The sequence below is a fragment of the Papilio machaon genome, chromosome 3, assembly GCF_912999745.1.
Source record: "Papilio machaon chromosome 3, ilPapMach1.1, whole genome shotgun sequence".
Classification (NCBI taxonomy): Eukaryota; Metazoa; Arthropoda; class Insecta; order Lepidoptera; family Papilionidae; genus Papilio; species Papilio machaon.
Genome location: NC_059988.1, coordinates 2,712,445 through 2,735,861, shown reverse-complemented (window position 1 = coordinate 2,735,861; position 23,417 = coordinate 2,712,445). Strand labels below are relative to the sequence as shown.

Here is a 23,417-nt window from a genome sequence, read left to right as displayed (position 1 = left end):
AAAACAAAAGATGATAAACCAACTGCATTCTTCTTTCGTTAGTCAATTTAAAATTCTACAATACCTTTGAATTTAGAACGTCGAATTTGAAAAGTAAATAAGCGTTTTTCTGGAATTACAAACGAAGTATTCAGTTAAGATATAAGAAATATTGATTGACGACTCGAAGTTTTGCATTTTATTTAAGTTGAGTTCACAAAAAGTCGTTTTAATTAGCCCCCGGAGACGTACCGTAAAGTTGCATTCGCGTCTCTGAATACATTCATAAACTAACTACATTATCAGAATACTAAAGTCGTACGACTTTTGTAGTATCAGTATAACTTAAATATAATAAAATCTTAGTTGAGTTTCAAAACGTCTCTATCAATATACGAAGTCAATGTACGAAAAACATTGACTTGTCTGAATGTTTCTCTAATCTACACTATGATAAGTGTTCTAAACATCTAAAAACATAAAACTCGACTTAACTTTACTTTCATAAACTCAAAAGAACTTTGAAATTTCATTTTAACGCGATATTAATGGATAGATAGTAAGATATACAGACTACGTAGCATTCAAGATTCAAACATCTAGATTTCGTATCAGGTCTGGAAAATGGCATTCACATATTCCTTTGAATTACATCGAGGAATAACTCTTGAATAATTCATGAACCATAATAATTTCTAAATGAAACTGCATTGTTGGAACTGTATGAATTTTAATGAGTGAATACATATGTCCATGTGTATATCTAAAATGTAAAAGTTATAAATAAGTTAATACTTAATATATCATCATCATCTCCCTGGCCTTATCCCAGTCACATGGGATCGGCGCATAAGGCTTTATAAATCTCAATGTTTCAGCTTATTTTTTACGGCCGCCCGCCTGCCTGTCGTCAACACTACTTGGGTAGAATAAATTAAAATTAAGCAGTTATTTTTTAAATTATTAAAAAAATAAATATTTATTTACAACAAAATAATAATCTCTATCAATTAATACTTAAGATATAAATGTTATTATTATTTAATCTTGTATTTAAAGCACTGTGTAATCTTGACGAGTTAAAAAATTATAAAACTAGTAAAAATGACTGTATGAAATATAAATAAAACAAATTGTTTTTAATATGATTTCAACAAAATCTGTTAACTGACATTGATACGACCGGCAGCCCGCATTGCAGTATTGTCTACTTTCCATTTTTGAATCCTAAAGAGAACTTTTTTTTTTCTATTTTTTTAATGCATAATGTTACTAAAATTTTATTCTTTGACACAAATAATAAAACAACTCTTTTAACTCAAACAAGCACCTTTAAAGAGAGTTCTTGTCAACTAATGAGGATTCTCGGTAAAATTACAATAAACAAGTAATTACAATGGGAATATTGTTCGCGTTAAGACGAAAAAAAATTGTTATAGCATTTAATAAATGTTATTAACAATGATTAACTTTTAATTGAAACTTTTATTTTATACTCTTTGGACAACTTCGCGACCTACGAGAATAACGGACAATTATCATTTTTTTATTTAAAAAAATAAAGTAAAGAGGTTGAATTCTCTAAATGTACTTTATTTTTCGAGTTACTTTTTAACCTGAATACAACGTAAATGTTACGTATTTTATAATAAAAAATATTATTCTTTAATTTTGTAAATGGGTTTGAGCATTTTAAAGTTATGCAAAACTTGCATTAAACAGATTATATTAAATTCAGGAAGTACTGTTAGAGCATATTTTTAATAAAAATTTAGGTTTTTTAGGAATGAGACAAAATAAAACTTATACCCAAATTGAAATACAGAATTACACCAAGTTTATTTGTGTTTTAGGAAACAGTACCTAAATGGTGCAAAAGAAACCATGCATCCCTTTGCTTCAAATTGCGATCACTGAATTGCGAGGCCGAAATTGTTCATGGCCACCTAAATATAAATATGCTTTTTGGTTAATTTTTTAAATGACTGCAAAAATTACAAAACATTTCACGTGTTAAGTTTATCGTACCGGAATGAAGTATGAAAATGGCATTCTCAATCGAAGTTCTCTTATGAATTTTAACGTGAAATAATTGTTTTCCGTACCCAAACACCTGAGTGTGAAACTCGGCCAAACGGGGCCCGTAAATATTCCTAAAGACCCGAATCGTGTCGTGAATGTAATGAAGGAATGTCGCGATGAACACGCGGCTACTTGTCCGCCCACTACAACGGACGGGAACAAATTACTCCATATTATTCCCTCCCAGTCCCTACAATAGCCTTGTCCGAATTGTTTTGGCATACAAACAAATTTAGAATCTAAATATATGTAACACAAAGTCTATTTTATATTTTGATTCGATAATTTGGTGTGTTGAAACGTAGAGAATTGGCAATAATTACTTAGCGTTCAAAGTCCTTTACGGACTGTAATAATAGAATGTACCTTCATGTGTAATACTCTGAAATACACATAACCTAGTAGATTTTGATTTTGTAATCAAGTTTTAATATATAGACTAGCTTTTGCCCGCGACTTCGTTCCCGCGTAATTAAAAAAAAAAAAAAAGGAAACAGGATAAAAATTATCCTATGTCCTATTCCTGGTTCTAAGCTACCTGCCCACCAATTTTCAGTCAAATCGATTCAGCCGTTCTTGAGTTATAAATGGTGTAACTACCACAACTTTCTTTTATATATATATAGATAGATACTTGTACAAATAAGAAAAGTGAAACCAGAAATAACATATAATTTTTTCTTTCTAGAGAGCTAACTTTTCAGATTGTATGCAAATGTTACATTTCATTTAATTTTCTTTTTACCTTATTTATAAGCAAAACATAAACCACCATAACAAATTATATTGGAATCATTTCTCTAACAAAAATTAAGGTTAGTTTAATTTTTTAATGCCGATTAAGCAAGGTAAGGTCGATACTTCCATAATACCTATCCACGTGACCGATCATCAATTCAGGCTGACTACGCACCAGATACCTCTAACATTAACACGTGTCACTTTTATAAATGACTTCGGTCCCTCGCTGTGACGTCACCGAGTGTCGGCCGTGGGACAAGCGCTCGCCCAAACCACGCCGACACTGATTGAAATTGATAGAAGGATACTGGACAGCACTGGACAACGACGAGAAATTCCGGTACATACCCGGATAGAGTTAGGATAAACCATCATTCCTAAAAGCTAGCTGATACTACATAGTACAGGAAAATTACTGGGAGATGAATATGACTACCTAACTTTGAAAATTGCCTATAATTAGTCATATTCTAATATACTTTCATGACCTGATTGATTTACACAACTCACGCCTGTAACCCAGAGGGTAGGCAGAGATCACGGACTTCCATTTGACGTAGCCAAACGAACCTCCGCAATCCACTTTTCGCCATTTCGGGAGACGGAACGTAAGGGATGGCGAGCTGAGTTGCCGTCTTTTTCTCCCGGGAATTCACACATATCCTTCAAATTTCCTTTTTGCTGATTGATTTAATATTTTATTAATGGTTTGTTAATGTATTTAATATTAACTTTCATAGAAAAGGTGACAAACACTTGTATAAAATTATTAAGAGTCTCAGGCTGAATAAAACTGTAATAAAACACTTGAATATTATTGCTTCTAGAAATATTAAGGGGTATTTTAATATCAAAGTAAAAATATGTTTATAAATCTTATAAAATATAAAATTAACAGTTCATATTGCCATTTTAAAAAATAAAACTTGTTAATATTCATACTCACAGTGGAAACAACCTAGTTAATGTAAAGTGTTCAATCGTAAACGCAAGTTATTTATTTCAAACGACACTATTATAGAGCACTTTATAGACCATTTTAAGTTTACGTTACAATAAACTTAGTAAATAGAACAATGCTATCAAGATCATAGATTATTAGCATTCATAGAAAATTTTATAGGAGCAATTCTATTAACCTATTTATTAGAAAATTATATTGTTTTTAATACCTACGCCGCATTTTATCACACCTTACTCCGGAGGACAGATAACAGTATCAAAGGTATCACTAATTTGTTTTCAAACCCAAGAAAACAAATCACTTAAAAATATTACCGAAATAAGTTGAGTCATCCAAAATCTAAAGTATAGTGACGAATGATTTTCATACACTGCAGGTTTATTCGTAGTTAAAATCGTTTATATTTAACATTTTTCTTTAAAGCAATGATCGTTATTTATCCTAAAGAAAAGGTGTTATAAAAATATATAATTCTAACATTTTACGTCATAAATACCCTACTTACTTAACTTACTAAACGCCCTACTTTATTCTACACGGTATACTACGAACATGCATAAACTAAAGAGAATATTTGCCTTTCCTATGCCTGCTCCGTCAAATTCACTTCCCCTTACCATCCTTTCCTTACAAGAAAACGGTGGGAAGGGAAAGAAGACTAAATAAAGGCCTCTATCTGTACATACTCATATATAATATATATTGGGTATTGAATACCATATATTTGAAGCAATTTAATGTCACATACAGCTTTTGCTATAGTTTTTGATTTCAAAAATACATATATCAATTGTTCAATGAAAGACATATTAGCTTGATTGACTGACTCTACAAACTAAGACAATAATCGCATTCCGGTCTGTGGGATAAAGTTATAGCAGGATAAATCTGCCCTTGACTACTTATTGAGACAATAAACTATCTCGAAAGACTATTAAACTATTAGATCGCATTAAAGTATCGTAATAAGGAGTACTTTTCAATAGAAAACTATAATAAACATTTTTAGAATTCCATTACGTATATAATAGTTAGATTTAATAACAAAGATAAGAACATTACAAATAATCCACCAAGAAAAAGGTCCTTTAAATGCAATTATTTCAGGAACAACCTATTGCCTATAGCCCGGGTGGTTGTTGTTGCATTATTGCAACACAGTCAGTTAAGTTTGTTTTTATATTGGTTTTAGTGAATTCGAATCGATTAAGTCTTATTAAACAATATCTTTAAATTCATCAAAACTACATTCCACTATTCAGCTGTCAAATGGATCAAGTCTATCTTGCCGACGGTACGTTATTCACCGATATCAATAACTATGGTGTTGAAAAAAAAAGTTTCCGCAGCACGTAATGAACATTCCGCCCGTAGCGCAACTTGGAGATAGAGATCTTCACTGCGGCCTTCAATAGGCCTCGTGGAAACGTGAATACTGATCGTATTAAATATGTCAAGCATTCAAGGCGCTCTATAAAACCAAATGTCACTTCTTAAAGATTATCTTTAGTGTTTTTTTATCAATTCGTGTACAAACTGTTAGTTAAAATTCATACAGAATATCAGTAATTTACTTTACGTAACCTAACCATTTCGGTATGCCATATTGCACACGGTTTTATGGCAATCAGTTAGTGTACAAACTTAAAGAAAATTCGTTAATTATAAAAAATACAATATACTTAAGTAAATAATTAACAAACATTTAATATAGACTTTGTTAACTACGATTCAAAGACAAGAAAATCAGGTCAGTTCTGCGTTTGTTTGCTTGTCTATTATCAAGTCGTTCGCGCGAGGCGACCGACGCGACGGCGACGAGAGCATTGTGTCAACGCTCGGTTCATTAGCATCGTTACAGGCGCACTGCTGCAGCTCGGACTCCGTTCTCACGGAATTCATCGCAGAAATAGGTAGGATTTGGGCAGAACAATACGATACAGTTTTCTTAGAATAATTAATAGCTACTTAAGAAATCGCCGATATTTTCAAACGTTCTGAAACACCTCTATCTCTTCTCATGCTCTATAATTAAGGCTCTGTGCACGTAATAATTTATTTTCGCTCGATTTTTCCATACTTTATATCATACAGTTTAGGCCCTAACCTAATACGTGTTGTATAATAAGTAAGATAGTCTGTAATAAGTTATTACTACACATATTAACTTCGTGTGCTGCGGTAAAGCAAAACTTTTATAGCAAACTCAATAGTAGTAAAAAGTTTAAAGCGGAATCTTCGACTTCTCGTGCCACTCGAACCGCACCGAAAAATGACATGTCCGCTCCGGAACTAGCGCCATACTTTTAAAACCGTTTTAAAGTTCTCACTAACTATAATTAAAAGTTATATATAGATCGTCTAATCGAAATCGAACTTCAGAATCTCAAAAACTCTACCAGCATTACCAGATATAGGTATATCTGGTAGATATATTTATATTTTTATGTATTTTTTATCGTTAAATTTTCACCTAATCTCTGTTATAAATAAATTAACGTAGCAAAAAACTTAATAACACTCGGTACGTAAAAGTATTGCCAAAATTTTAATGTCAAATAAGACTACGACAAAGACGATTATTTCAGGCGACAAAATTTACTATCTTAATACATAGCATTCAATGAAAATAAAATCGAGCGATCCGATAAATTATTCGATACCGGTGATTCGGAACGTTGCAGCGAACAGACAAATCTTAATTAATCGGGCGCTCAGTTCGATTCGTAGAGCGCTATTCTTAACAACAAAACAAATCGACTGATGAAGATTTAACGCTCGAATATCGTACAATTTACGAGTTGGATTATAGCAACTGCACACCGAATGAATCATTGAATATTCAAGGTTGAAAGAACAATAAAAATGCATAAAAGAAGCAAACATATAAGTATAGCACAATCTGTCGAGCTTCAACTTGAAATAGCTGAGCTATAAAAGGACACAACTATTATATTCTGCTATTAATGCTCAAAATATTTTTACTACATATCGATGAAACTAATTGATTTTCTGATTCTTAAATATTAACACTAACTTTTGAAGTAAAATATTTAAAACAAAAACATAAGCCACTTGCAATAAAATTGTGAATTTTTAGGCGAGTAAAGTGTCTATGGATTATAGCCAAGTAATGCAAAATTAACAAAAGGCAACTACGGAAGTAAACGAATTTAAAGGTATGTCTAAAGGCTACTTTATATTTTTTTCTATTCAGTATTAAAGCTTTGACGTCAACAATAGTCCTTAAAGAGAATATTAAGAGGAGTCTGCAAATATTTACAACAATGAGGTACATTGTAGGTAATTGTCTGTCAATGAATAAAGCTTACCTGCTATAGATGACTAAACATCTCAGAGGTACAAAAAACTTATCTTTTTCTTCGCTTCACGGTGGTAAATTCCTGATCTGAATAACACGCTGCAGAATTTTTTCACAAAAACTACAAAATAATTTGCTAATCATAACTATGTTGTTACATAGTTATGATAAAATTCCGATCGAGAATTTTTAATTCTTAGTTGTAACTGTTTTATATGGTTTATAATTAGACTTGTTAATGATATATGTACCTTAAAAAGTAAATTAACAGATTTTGTCGTTAGTAGAATCTTCTAAAGTTTTTTTGGTGCACGATACGCAATCGTATCTCAAAACTTCAACTTCAAATCGATAGCACTCATATCGAGATCCATTAATCAAAGTATGTAGTTCCAGTTTTACATCACTCCGATATGTGTTTCGGTGAGAGCGTGCATTTCTTAGAAAAATTCTTCAATAGACTCTATACATCACAAATCCAGCAGCCATTGAACGCGACTGAATGTGGATCCGGCGTTTTCGGTTGAATTCTTATTGTTAACGAGCTATAATGTCAGGTTCCGAAGTGGCAGGAAAAGTCCTATTTCACTGTCACGGATAAATTGAATTAATCTAATCATGCAATAAATTGACGATCGGATACGTTGACGTCACATGTCTCACTTGACTACATTGCGAAGATCACTTCCTGATACCCATCACAGGCTGATCAAATTGATCATTAAAATCATGATTTAATTATACGTGTTCATGGCATTAACATAAGAAGATTTAAAATTGTAACTGCGTCGTAAAATCTTGGGAACTGAAGACATTTAATATTTTGCAATTCTTTTTTATCGTCGAGAACGAAAATATGTTATCAAGTAATTGTTAGTTAAATTATTGTTAGTTAAGGAACTTTAAATTGAAAATTATAAGTTATATTTCAACGAATCTTCATCCATTTTACAATACATTTTTTTTTGTCAAGATCATAGAAGAAAAATATTCAATATATTATACAGACAGGAAAAGTGATAAAAGAACTATTACCTAGCGAGGAATATAATTAAATGTAGAAACACACATTCATGTGGACACTGTTTTATTATACTGAATAGACTTCCTGTCTACATTCAATATTGTTTGAAAATATCTATCTACGTATATCTCTATATAAGCTATCTACACTAACGAATTGATTGAATTGACTGTTAGCTAATATAATTTTTATTAAACAATAGCAGTATTCTAATAATAAGTTAGATAATGATTAAAATTAGTTCGGTAATTTTAATTGCTAGTGTTGTTACAATAGACCTAGTATCAATTCCTTATTGCAATAGATCGTTGTATCCTTCATCCTTATTTCATATCATCATCAAATTACTTTGAAGTTTTTACGTTCCATTTCAAGTATACATTTGGCAGAGTTTTATTTAATACCAAGTCGGCTCTCGGCTCCGTGTCCACAGTATGTAGGGGCTTTAGTTTCGTGTTGCGACGGTCGCGACATAAAATATATTTAGCACATCCGGTGACGTCAGCGAGTACTGAAAAACCACATGTCCGCCAAACTACAGCTCCGGCTTCTAAATCTCTTAATTTGAATTACAAATAATACCAATTATAAAGTGTAGGTAAGTTTAATTGTATACGAGTATTAATTGCCGTTCTCACTGGTGATTTAAATAAAAATTATTAAATGTCTAAGTCACAAATAATTTGAAGTTATTAATGAAAAGTCGCTGTTTTGAGGTGCTCTGTGTATATTTTTATGTGAACGTCGTCTCAATGTAAATAACAATACATTTTATAAATATCTCGTAAAAGCATAGTTCGATCTATTTTGAACCCTATCTTTTCTACCTAAACATTAAAAAATAAAATGTGAATCTGTGAATGTTAACATTATGCATACACAGAACTGCATACTCATAACTTAAAATGTCCTTAATCGCTGCGATCTTACTGCATAATATTGTTCATGTGCAAATATAGAGTGGCACAAGTATTATAAATGACGTGTGGCTGCCACAGTCACAGAGCAGCGGACATACGAGTCGTGACAGACGGCACGACTCCCAGCTCCCACCTCCCAGCTGCCAGCGCTAAACAGTCATTGCCCTCTATTTTATTATCTCCACTTTATTATTTCGTACCACTTAATTCTACTAATCATTCTTTGAAAGATTAACAGGAATATTTATATTTAATGTTCGTAATTGTTTTTTTTTTGTGCAAAATATTAAGATAGTATCCGCATACGTAGTGTACGTCATATTTTATAAGGTCAGATACGACTATGACGCTGAAATAATGTACGACCTTCAAATAGGAAAGCCTATTCCTTCAGCACTTCATTATTATGATTTAATAACTGCTATTAATATTGTCGTAGACTGATGATGATACGAAACTTAAATACATATTTGAGCTTGGTATCGTATCCCAGTCTGCACAAAACGGACAAGAAAACTCGGCGAACATAAAAATATGCATATACTTTAATGTCGGAAATAATAAAAGGTAAAGAGCATTGTAGTGAGGGCAAACGTCGCGGTAACTGGAGCGTGGCGAAGTCGGCGCTCGGGGTGCGGCGCTCGGCGGCTGGCGCCCGTTCAGCTTAGCTTTGTGTCACTCGATATAACTCCGCGATAACTCGCATTCCGCGTTACGACTCAGCTCCTTGGACAGCGGATAGCGCCGGCACCGCCGCATTCCAAGCTAGAAGTTCAAATGCCCCTTTTATTGAATTTGCCGCATTAGTTGAAATGAAACATATCCCTACGAAAGCAAGGAACAGAAATCAAACCAAGAACGAATTAATATCAAGTAATCGAGCGTTGGTCCTCTAGTCTTCTGATATTACATATACCTAAAAGTCTGTGTATCCTAATTAGTTGTTTTTTGAGCGTAGGAAATCATACAATCTTTGAGGCGACTCCGGAATCATGAATAGATTTTACAATATTCTGTACAATATTGCCGATGACGTTATCGTTTTGCTGAACTTCCGCTGAATCGTAAATGATCAGAATTTATATAGACTGCTGTTTTTTCCCTTATATAAATAATTATTTAAATTTAATTCATCATACAGCAGATGTCAATTGTGCAGGCCAGCTATCAGTTACAGGTCGGGTCCGGACGGCTTCCCGCTCAGGTTACTGCGGCCGCGGCGCGTGACTCACGTGCCCGGGAGCGTCCTCACCATAGCCACAATCGACATCCCTACATTAATACGTGACCCTATGACTCATCAATGGAGGATTTCAATCATTCATTGATTTGTAGCGATTTACTTATCTTTCTTTACCATTCAGTCAGTTTTTAGATATCCAAATGTGGAAATCTATAAAAGCACAAAATAAAATTTAGTAAGAGAAACGTGCATTTTACAAAAACAACATACATAAAAAAATATTGAAATTCTGCAAACAAATTACCTAAGTTACAAATTATTCACGATGTTTATAAATCCTTTATAAATGTATTCGTTTGTAAGACAGCCATAAAATCACACGAACCATTGATAAATATTTATTGGATGCTTACTTTTTCTCCAATAAGGCTCCGAGACGTCAATTTAGAACTGAGCGTATAAGGATAATGAATTCAAACAAAGCTTCTTAAGCCTAAAACGGAGGTACTCAAGATTAGTCTGTACTTTTAGAAAAAGTTGCCACAAAATTTGATATTTGTCCATGGGGGTCTAGACAGCCTGTTTGTAACACAATAGTATCTAAATATAATGAAGGTATAACTTCTTGTTTTAGTTGTTGAAGTGAAGTTATTTTCTAATATTAAATGTAAAGCTCCTCATCAAACATACGACGTAATAATAAGGGATAAAAATCCTCGCCGTAGTCGGAGCTTTACTGAAAACAAAATAACTTTTTTTGTTAAATATTTAAAGCTGGCCGCGACAGCGACAGTGTCGGGGATAGGACAGGTAACAGCGCGTTCTCCATTCAGTACCCGAGGCCGGGGCCGGGGGAGAGCTCGGAAAATCCCTCGTTATTACGAGAATATGTCTACATGTATTCCGGATTTCGACATCATGAACGTGCCAAGTTTTCACTTTCTATATTTGCATTAAATGTTAGTTGAATATTGTAATAGAAAATGTTTACAAAACATAAATATGTATAAATTTTGATAATAGGACCACACACAATGTAAATTGCTTTTAACAATTATTTATCAATTTATTGTATGCCAAGGAAAAAGTGTAAATAATTAAAAGCTACTTAAAAAAAGAATCGTTTGTATAATGTACTAAGACCGTTCAAGAGATCGTGAACCTTAAAGATAACCCAATGATAGGGACGCGGCGTTTAACGCGCGCTCGCGAAACTGGAAGAATTATCACCACCTCTTATCTGCTTTTAATTAATTCTGTCCAGCAAACGCATCGATCAAATTCTATCTGTAACTCAGGCGTTGATCTAATTGCGATATTTAATCAAATTCCCACATGCAAGCTGCGAGTTAACAGATCAGTGCCTATTGAATCGCAAAATTTTGCTAGCCATTACAATGATACTAACAGTTTATCTAGGAATATGCCAGGATATTTCACAATAATAACTTAAGAGTAAAGTATAAATTCGAGTACGATGCATTTGTAAATGAATATAGTCCCTTCTTTATATACTCGTATTATATTTAAATCCTACCAAATAAGGATGTTTAATGTACTACAAAATTTCTCTAAAGCTTGTAAAAAAGTAAAAACAAAGTGTCGGGTATGTCGCGGTACCTGCCTCCGCGCAGGTAGAGCCGGCCACAATGGCATTCCGGCATCCAAAATGAATCAAAATTCGACCGACGACCACCGATGACTAACGCGCGCCGTGGCCCGCGGCGTGCTCCTCGGGCCCGAACCCACCTTATAAATTACAATAATAATACCCATCTCTATTGTTATTATTAGAGATGTTTTCATTAGTGTGTGGCGCTGAGCGCTGCGCAGGTGAACGCATCTGAGCGAAGCGCTGCTGCCCCGCGCTTCGATTTTACGAAGCCGTTTGATACACATTATCGAAATGAGCATAATAAATTGTTCAAATGTTTCTCTCCGTCGATTACAGATAAAACCACTTTTTCATCGGTGCTCGGAGTCGCCTCGCTCGCACTAAATGCCGTTTATGGATAGTCCGAGCGTGTTTATTGGAGTGCGCCAACTAGTCCTCCCCACTTAACGACTGGTTCCATTATTTGTCCGCAGAGCGGCGACCTCCCGCGCCGACAGGAACAATGAAAGTGAGAGAGGGCAGGAATGCGTGTAGGGGTAAAGGGGCAGGCGGAGCGCGGGGGGCGGCAGGGACGGTTCCCGGTTCCCAGGCGAGGAATGCCAGCGCGAGCAACAAAGCCCGCCCGCCGCCATTCACCCCGCATCACCCCGCGAGTCCCCGCCGCTCCGCCCGCCGCTCTAGCGGTTCTTTACTCAGAAATTTTTCGTGACTTTCACGAAAGTAACGATTACAATTTCGTGAATTGAACGATTCGATTTCAACATTCGATCATTGGTCATTTGCATGATTTATTAGGCTTTATTGTAGCTTATAAAACTTCTCGCTGTTATGTCTAGATTGAAAATCTGTATGAGAGTGAGTTTGATACGAGTTAGAACCCGAGCGCGGTTGCGATATGCAATATGTAATATTACGATGTGTTTCCTTCCATTCATTCAGCACAAGCACGACTCAAGGTCCAGGGTCGAATGTCGCCCAGTAACAGTACAGATTCAGCGCACCGCATTTTGTCGCACATTATGTATGTTGTAAGTACATTGGAAGCGACGGAAATTGATTTTGTTTCATTGTATGTAAACGATAAGTTAAATTAATACAGTAACTACTACTAGTACTATAGTCATAGTAGGAGACCTTTAGTAAATTGTCGTAACATACTTACCTACTACAACTTTCTTTTCCTTTTCATTTTAATGTATTTTAAATTTTAAGGATAAAAAAATAAGAGAGTAAAAGTGGACTACATTATCTATGAATTGGGTCATTAAAACGTATACATATATGATATAATATAAATTCCAAAGTAGCTTATAACTTATTACAAACTGCTCAACGAAGCGAAGAAAGTTTGAGATAGCTCCCTAATTAAAATTTAAGGGCAACTGGCACTTATCTCCTAATTAGACGATAGTTACTTGATAGAAGGTCTCCTTTTATTGCGTCTAATCATATAATAATAACGAAGTTTACATCTTTTGAACAAGCCTTTTCTAACTTAAAAAAAATATTAAAATTTGTTCCGATTGTTAATAAATAAAAAAGACAAATTTAAGAACTCAATACATACTTGATAGTTGACTGAGGGTTCAGAAAATATACCATATAAATATAAAAATATATCATCTGTGATAACACTAATAGTAAATCTTATAAGTACACTTCAGCCGTACCTTTGAAATGTCAATCGCCTTTTAAATCCAACGAAATACCAGACATTTGGACTACTTCGACATATAACAGACTAGCTGTCGCCCGCGACTCCGTCCGCGCGTAATTAAATAAAAAATAATAAAATAATAATAAATAAGTAGCCTATGTGTTCTTCCAGACTATGTTCTATATCTGTGCCAAATTTCATTAAGATCCATTCAGCCGTTCTGGAGATACCTTCAAACAAACATCCATTCATCCATCCATCTAAACTTTCGCATTTATAACATTAGTATGATTTATTAAAAAGTACACACATTGACTACATTGACTATTAAGGACATCTAGGTCTAGGGCATTAAATTAACAAGGGGTTAGAAAATGATAAAACGACTTGCATATAAAGTTCAATGATCCATCTAAATGAGCGCATAGCAAAAACATAACAATAGAAACGTAATCAGTAATACGATCCTAAAGACGTCATGCGGTAATTACCAATCTAGGAAACTTATTTTACATAACTAGTACTCGTATTTATGAATTATTCATTGTCTTTTAATAATAGTTGACTATAAAACAAATATCAAAATTTTACGAGTTTTATGATTCATAGGAAAAAGTATATTCAGTAACATATTGTCGATAATAATTGAAAAGGTAAAAAATTGCTCCAGTGAATTAAAGTTACGACGATTCTATGCAAATTAAATCTTTTAATTTACTTATTCAACATGTACAATATTCAAACAAGATGTGCATCAACAAGAATCGAATTAACTGCCTCTATTTAGCCCATAGTGTACTAACAATTGGGGTAATAATTGTGTGTACAGTATAATTAGATAATAAAGTGTAAGTGCATACAGCACGTGCAAAGACCAGACCAGCTGACAGCGCGGCCGGCGCTGCGGCACGGCGCGTGCGTCGATATCCGACACCGCCCGGCGCACCACTAGACATACGACACCGGTAAAGGCTTCACCACATAAAGGTTCAAACACACTAAAATTATTGTTAAATCATTAACCTACATGTAGTCAATAATAGAAAGTAAACAACGTTAATTCCAATAGGAAAAGTTGACAATGAAATCTCTTATTTTGAAAAGTTTATACATACAACTTTAGTACTACAAGCTGTAGTACTTAGCGGTACAATATCTATTGGATTAGGTGTAGAAACTCCATAGGGATCAGATTCCTAAACCAAAATACCGTCGCGCTCCCTGAGTATGATTGTAAGACGATTTAGAAAACTTTAAATTGTTTACACGAGACCGGTATGTTATAATTTTACAATCTTAAGAGCTTTCCATGTCTTTTTAAAGTTTAAAAAGGACGGAGAAATTAACAAATATTTACTTTGTGTACGTGATATATCACACATTTAAGTCGGTGGAATGTGATAAGTCCCGGCAAGAGTAACTACATTGTGTATCATATAAATAAAGGTCTTTGATAAGCACTAGACGCTCGTAAACATTGCTCCTATATAAATACCAGAGTGTTTGTGCCCAAGTTTTATGAACAAGGTATATTATATATTTAGTTATATTATATTCCTGATAAACTGTTGGCTCCAGTCCAGTCGGCGAAAATCTTATTTTATGATAATCTTCGAAATCTATTTGGTAAAGCACATATATCCTTGTTTTTCAATTAACTTTAAACATTAACTTTACCTAATATTTTTAGTCTATTGTTACCCAAATACAATAAAATTATCAGTTATTTAAATAATTAAAAAATAGTAATTAATTTAAAAGAAATAAAGTTGGTAGAAAAAACAATCATACTGATAACGTTTTAATTCCACGTATCTTTCTGCCAACAAACTTAAATCAAGTTACTTTGTTTATCTTTACTGAGTGAGATAAGATGTTAACTTAGCAAAAAGTTTTCTTCGAAAGTTTTTTTTTTGTTCATTTTACTCTCAGTGAAAATCTCACGATTTTCTATAGAAAACAAACTCTAAAAGACATGTTGTAAGCACCTGGTCCATCATTATCATCAGCTGACAGGTTGTGCCTCGCAAAGTACTCCTGTGGGCGCAGGCAGGACGCGGCGGCGGCGTCCCCGGAGCCCGCGCACACCAGCAGCCCTACCAACACTACAGCACACTTCATCTTCACTACGGCACACAGATAGATAAATAAAAAATGTGTTTTGTTTATTTTTTAAATTTCGAACTTTTTTGTTTTTTTGAACACTCGCGAGCGCACGTTCGTGTTACCGGCCAGTGAGAGACACGCGTGCACCCTCATCGGTGCGCCTGCCAGAACTGACGGCCGCAGAGCACAGCAGGCGACAGTTCAACAGCGGGAAACGACGGCTACAGTTCGACGTTTTAAATTAGTGCCTGAAATAAAATTAATAGAAGCCGCCGAACTCTGAAGTGGTCATGTTGATTTGGCGAATTGATTGATTTCGCGACAACTTTTCGCAATTATTCAATTCGCAATGTTTGAAACGTTTCAATGCACATATTGCTTTGCAAATTATGCGCAGACTTCAATAATACATTACATGAAGTATTAAAAAGTAATGTAGCACAAATCATAAATAAACGTGAACTCATTTAGTTAAGAGGGCCTCTCAGCCTCTTTTTTATATTAAAATTTAAATAACATCCTTATTTTACATAATGTTATCGTTAGTTAAAAAGAGTTAACAAGTTGCTCTTTAAGATTTAGAAACTAAGCAATATGAGTGTGATTTGGAATATAATGTAGTCATTAGTGGCAGCCCTGGAAGGCGGTGAGCGTGTATGCGACAAGCGTGCGCGCGCAGTCTATCGAGCGCGCGCCTCCAGCCCACTCTAGCGGGCGCACTGACTCTCCGCTATTCTCCGGCACCAGTCCTTCAGGGCTTGAAGATTGACTAAACGTTTTTCACACTTTATTTATTGTCTTCTAATATTTTATTATGCCTAAAATAAACTATAGCAATCATAGATTTAATTGTAATTAATTTAACAAAATAATTTCAAGTTCTAAGTTTTTTTAAAACAGGAAACAGTAAACAAATTCGATCAAAGGTGCTTAACATTTTATTTGTTAATAAATTGATAATAAAATGATTTTCCGATCTGATCTTTTTGCTTACATAGATGCAAAATTTGCTCCTAATAAGCGTAAAACGCGTGTGAAAATTTTACAACCATATTTATTCGAATTATCGAGGAAATATTTTCAATTTCAAATTCTTGTTACATACCAAGTGATAACTTTTAGACGAACCCACAAGAATCGCACTTCTAAGTAAAACAAACCGGGACACAAGTTGCATAGAAACGACTTATAGGAGAATATTAGACAATAGCCTTGAAGGTCGAAGTGGCCCATTTCTATGATGAATGCTGTGCGTATGGCATATTTTTAATTTATCACCGGTCAGATTATTCAGGTAGGTGCTTCATTGAGGCTGTTAAGGCCCGCCGCCGTAACCCGCCGCAGCCCGCCGCCCGCCGCCCGCCGTGCATTGTAACCACTCGGATCGCTCACACCTCGCCCCAAGCAATAAGCTTACCCACTTCGCACGTAAACGACGCTTATTGGTAAGTACATCAAATAGAGGGTTACTCGAAAAAAATCAGGTAAAAACCTTTGTTTTGTTCTTGTTGTTAACCTCTCCGAACAATTATTCCGTTTTTAGTAATTAGAAAATTGTCTCTTTTATGATACAATACTAAATTAGGCGTTCAATTAAGAGCTAATAATTTAATCTGAAATTTTAATTCTTAGGGTTTTCTAATCCTATTTTCTACTTCTAAATATCCTCAATACAACTGTAAAAGGTGAGAAAAATATGAAAGACGTGCTATTTCCGTTCGACCGTTCGGTAACGGATATCATCACATCACATATTCAAAGACAATATTGTCCTATATTTGAAATAAAATAGCTTTTACTAGCTTTGACCCGCGACTCCGTCTGCGCGGAATAAAAAATAGAAGACGGGGTAAAAATTATCCTATGTCCGTTTCCTGGTTCTAAGCTAACTGCCCACCAATTTTCAGTCAAATCAATTCAGCCGTTCTTGAGTTATAAATGGTGTAACTAACACAACTTTCTTTTATATATATAGATAGATTTTCGTTTTAACAATTATAAAAATTTAAGAAAGCACTTCAACCTATCTAATACTCTCGCCGTTTTTACTATTTCGTTTGTTCTAAGAGAAGGGGAAATTCGTTAAAACAAAAGCATTACATAATTTGCATTGAAACATAGGGATTCATTTAAAAAGAAGAATTACTTTTACTAAGTAAGACATAGATTCTTTTCTCAATTTTGTTTTACGTAATTTTACACTTGTTTGGACAACAAAAGTTTTCGACAAGAATCAAATATTTCCGCTCTTGTCTTATCCCTTAAGCCTCACTTTATTTATATGGGCCCAAAATTTACTACAGCCTATGAATACGGGCAATAAAAGGGACGTCTCATTTATTATTGACAAATATTTCGCGTCCAAGAAGTTCTAAAGGATCCTAACGGAAGGCGCCAGGTTCCATTTTATTACATTTATTATGTACAATGAAAGAGTCACTTTGTCGGTAAAGCTTTTTCAAAATTCCTGACACAAAGATTTAAATTATTAGCCAACTTTTATCTCTACTATGATTTGTGTAAGATAAATAAATACTCTGGGAAATGTAAAAAAAAATAATTATAAGTTTAAGCTATTTTTATAAGATTAGGTTCTCATAATTTTCTGAAGTTAACAAAGTTTAAAAAAAGAAAAAAGGCAATTGGTTTCAGATTTCATTGATTTTTACAATAAAATCAACCATCGCTATGCAAATGCAGTGAATATTAAAGGGATTTTTAAATAAAATACGATAAAAATGTTAAGTTAAACAATTTATTTAAGCTATCAAAAGAAGCACAGGAAATCATTTACATCCCTCTAGTGACAGAAACCTCCGCGACAAAGACGTGCGCGCGTTTATGTCTATTGTATGTAAGTGCGCTTGCGCTTGCGCATCACATCGCTAAATTATTTACAAAACTGAATATAGACGACTTTATTACACACTGCTATTCAGAATATATTTACATTATATGTAAACAAAATATCATTTAACATATTTTTAGTCCTAGATTATTATCTTTTTTTTATTATTTTTATTATTATTCATATCTTTTATCCACATAACCTATCACCTGAAATTAATTATCTTACTTAAGTAGCAGTCCCTGTGTGAAAAACGAGATAACACTTAGCAATGACACGCCATCCGGCAATTAAAGCCTTCTAAACTAACCTTTATTACCTCATAGTAAAATACAGGGACCGGAGCCGACCCGCGGCCGACAGATATCCGACCCGTGTCGCGACTTGTCGACACAAGTCGGAACGATTAGCGCGACGCGACCAGCGGCACACGCACAAAAAACACCAACAAAAACAAGCGTGCACAATGCCATGAGATACCGTGAAAAATCCTCACAAATAAAACAACCTTTGAATCACCCGCCGCGTTTTGATGTTTATTCGCTTTTATCGCATAAAAATGTACATATTATCCATTCAAAACGCGACGTCATCATTTACCTACGCGGTGGGACCGGGTAAGCTCGTACAATTGCCTGTATAATGTTAATGGGACCCTTCAGATTCTACCTGCGGGCACCAACTCACCAGGCCGCGCCGGACCCACTCGCGGTCCACGTTCATATCGACAACTATGCGTCTCATTTTAATTAATTGTTGGAAATTCAGCAACTCACTCCGCAGCGTCCCGTTGCAATGCATCTGGACCCTATAATGCATTCGTGAATAGAGATTTTCCGAATACAAAACCGCCTAGAAACGCACCGACCGTTTATAAGAATAAACATTTTATTATACGACCGAGATCCCAGTCATTAATAATGCAAAGAAAGAAATTTTCTAACAAAAGAAAATAATGAAAAGAAAATCCACCCGCCGTTATTTACGCCTTGTTATTGGCGAGAAGAATATTTTCAGTGATAAAAATTTCTTTACTGGTTTCAAAACTTTCGATAGCGATAGCTAATGTTAGCATCAAATAAAAATACTCTTTTACTTATATAAACAATTATAACACTATCTTTCCCAGATCTTAAATCATGATCCCGGAACCACATTTTTATCTATTATCTCGCTTTCCTGTTCGTATGGAATTTAATAGAGCAAACAAGGCAATGTACACACGATGCCGGAGGCGACGACGCTCCCACCCTGTCACAGCCGTCATCGATCTCCTGATACCAACGTATACAAGTAATTTATAACGTCGCCGCCGCTGATGCAGCCGATAAAAACTAGATCACTCGATCATTAGGCGCGTTACAATTCCGAATAAATAAATACGTTGGGATCGGTGTGAGACTGTGACAAACGTGCCTAATTTATATCTTTCCAATGGCCTTTTATTATCACACTTTTTTCTTACATAGACTAAATTTTCGTAGATTTTATACATTATGTTTATTGACAGGAAGTTTAATGGCAATAACCACGTAAAACTGTTTAATATTCAGTTTTAATTTTTTAATTATGAAAATTAAGTCTTCCTCATTCATGTAAATGATTTTAATATTAACACAATTTGAATACGTGTTATCATACAGGTTAAATGCCTAAGGTAAATTGAAATCTTCAACTAACTACTGTTTAAATTCAGGCTAAGCACACTTGATTCCTAGAAGTCGAATAGAATAAAGCGTAGAGTTATATCTCTGGAAAACTCATTCGACTTTCATATTTTCGATTTTCTCGTTTATAGGTTATGTAAGAAGCCGCTATATTTTAACGAGTAACTTGGCAGCATGAAGTCAGTCTGGATATGAAATTTAAAAAAAAATAATTTAAAATCATAGACAAGATTATAGAAAGCTATGAAACGCTCGATTAATTTTTTACAGTCTTTAACAGTTAGTAGTAGTAGTACTTATGAACATTTACTTATATAAAACTGAAAGGAATTACAGCGTAACAGGACAGACCAGTCGGAATTTGCACCGACTTACATTAGATCGTTAACCGATAGATCCAGTTTGTAGAGTACGTTTATACAACTATTTATATGATTAACCATCAGTTTCTGAAACCCAAATATATAAAATATAGCGTCATCCCTGTCATTATCTTTGACAATACAGAGATAACAATATATTTTAAACGGAGTTTTTGGTCTCAGATATCGGTTAGCAGTTTAGAAACACAACGCGGCTTTTTAAGCTGCGACATGCAAAGCTTCCCAATTTGTTTAGTCAAAGTGTATGTTGCGAGTGAACAAGCGCCATAAATGTATTGTAGTGTCTCACGATGACAGGTGAAACGCCCATTCTCTTATAAACGATTCATGACAACCCCATTCTTGTCCCCTTGATAATTCTTGATAATTAAAATGATAAATAGTGTTTACTATTAACACATTTTTAAAAAATGTATGTGGTACTCTTTTATATTATTGGATGTATTGTCATAAAACGCTCCCAATCTTATTTCATCAATTCAGGTCTGTTAATAAAAAGTAGCAACGAGATAAGCTTTTAAAATTAAGCTATAAAATATAAACAACATAGAAAAATGTGTGCGCTGCATTATCCTTTAATGATGGCGGCCCACCCCGATCTGATAGTGCTATCTCCGTTCTAATCCAGCGCCGGTGTGACTAACGCGCGAGGAATGCGCAAGCGCCGGCGCGGACTCCGCTCATCTGACATAAACCTGCCCCTGCCCGTGCCCGCTAACACCAACTATAAACGACCCGTTTCAACATACTACTACAGAATAGACTTTATTTGGTAAATTTTAAGGTTCAATTTTGCCAAAAATGTTACGTACATCTCTTTTAAAACACCACATTAGCGCCGGTGACAGGCCAGTTCAGTACACGGCGCAGTTTTCACGAAGGTTGTGATGCTGTGAACATTCTTACATTTTTTATTTTTAAAATTCGATGTGGGATCTAAGTACGTAGTAGGTATAGATTTTAACTTAATATACTAGCGCCATTTTTTAAATATTAAAGGTCACAAACATCAGACATTATTCTTGGAAATAACAACACGTTACTATTTCGAATAGAATAGCCACATTTATTGCTGAACGACGGCCATTTTCGCCGTTCGTCAGCGCGCAGTTCACGCCATAAGCGTTTCCGGAGGCAGCTGAGCGACCGAAGGCGTTCCACATTTTACTACAAAGAACATCCGTCGACCGACAAACTGCAGACGTAACAAAAGCCCATTATAAACGCACGGCCGCAAACATAAGGACGCCGTACACGAACAGCTTAAGCAGTCGGTAGCGACAGATTCAAGCTGTTGTGTCAGCGCGCTGCCAGCAGAACTTTTTTAAAATCTGCTGGTCCGTGTACGGCTACCCTTAAAAACCGTACCATGCAAATGGAATAGCGCTGTAACATTCCACCATTGTAAAACGTCTATCTTTTTTAAATTACATTACATACTGTATTATAAATCATGAACTATTTCTAGCCTATCTATATATATATAGAGTCAAATTTATCAGACCCGATAGACTTAAGTGAAACAATTAATTTAACTTCCTGAGTCGGAAAAAACAATCAAGGTCGAACAACTATTCATATTTCAACAACAAATATTGCAAAACACTAGAACTTCGCTAAAAATCTTGACATTAAATAAGTGGGTACTATAACGATAGCGCTGAGCTTTTCTTAAAAAGATCAAAAAGCTTGAGCATAAAGAGGTCGTCTTAGAATCATAGAGTATCATGGAGACTGAAATATTTCTTCGTTAGACTAGTAATCACTGGAAAAATATATATTGTGCGTTTGCATAAAAATTTCTTCTACTTATTGATGATGGAAGAGCACCTTAAATCTCTTCATTTTTACGTCAATCTGCAATATGTTAGTCAGGAGAACATAAAACCAAGTTCGGACATCTTTGCTCTAAATGCACCGCCTCCACAATGATAAAAGCGCATAAATTACGGCTTTTCGATTCGTTTAAGCTATCTTTATATAGCATTTTGTTACCTACAAACGTTGTCATAATTTTTGAACAAATCTTTTTGTTTCTAAGACCTAGTACCATCTAATACTAATTTTGAACAAAAAACTTTATCACAACACACACAGAAACACGTAATTAAAAGCTATTAATAATAACAATTCGTATCTTTAATCAATTTAGTTCTAACATAAATCATCGTTAAAATTGTATCTACATATTTGAGTTGACGTATCGAATATTCGCGTTTACATTTTAATTGAATTGACACACTAATAGCGTATAGCAATAAAGCAAACAATAGCTGTACATTACGTTAATCAAAGCAAATGCCCAGTCATGTGGAATGCGCGGACGTTTATTGATAAGGTTATGTTCATAAAATATTGAGACCCCGTGGATATAACCTACGTTATTGGTTTGCGGACATAACATAATCAAGAAATTCAAGTTGGCAATCTAACTAATATTATAAATGCGAATGTTTAAAAAGATGGATGGATGGATGTTTGTTATAAGGTGTCCCCAGAACGGCTGCATGGATCTCGATGAAATTTGATATAGACGTAGAACACAGTCTGGAAAAACACATAGGATACTAATTAAGTTTTTTTAATTCCACGCGGACGGAGTTGCGGGCAACAGCTAGTCACTAAATAAATCCACCATTGGATGGTTAGCATGTATACAACTACATACATATTGTTCATTGTTCTATCTACTCGTAGATACAACAATCTTATGAAATTATACTCCATACCATTTAGCTAAGCTAAAATAAAATAACTAGAGCATTGAATATTTCAATGTGTGAATGTACACGTGTGCCGTAGTGGTATAAAAGAGTTTTCTTAAAAAAGACGTCTAAGTTTCGAGGTGAGGGATCACTTTGGGAAACTAAAAAGTAAAAATGAAACCGCCAGACACTTTTAGTTACGTAAAACTGAAATGGGAAGA

At 34.6% G+C, this 23,417-nt stretch overlaps 1 protein-coding gene across 1 annotated transcript in view; it reads right to left on the bottom strand.

The window, feature by feature from the left end:
• Positions 1-15,786, bottom strand: part of LOC106709797 (division abnormally delayed protein) — a 71,823-nt gene extending 56,037 nt beyond the window's left edge. The window contains exon 1 of the mRNA XM_014501681.2: positions 15,476-15,786. Within this exon, the coding sequence (XP_014357167.2) occupies positions 15,476-15,608 (133 nt within the window). The 5' untranslated portion in view covers positions 15,609-15,786. The remainder of the gene's footprint in view (positions 1-15,475) is intronic.
• Positions 15,787-23,417: the final 7,631 nt, after the last annotated feature.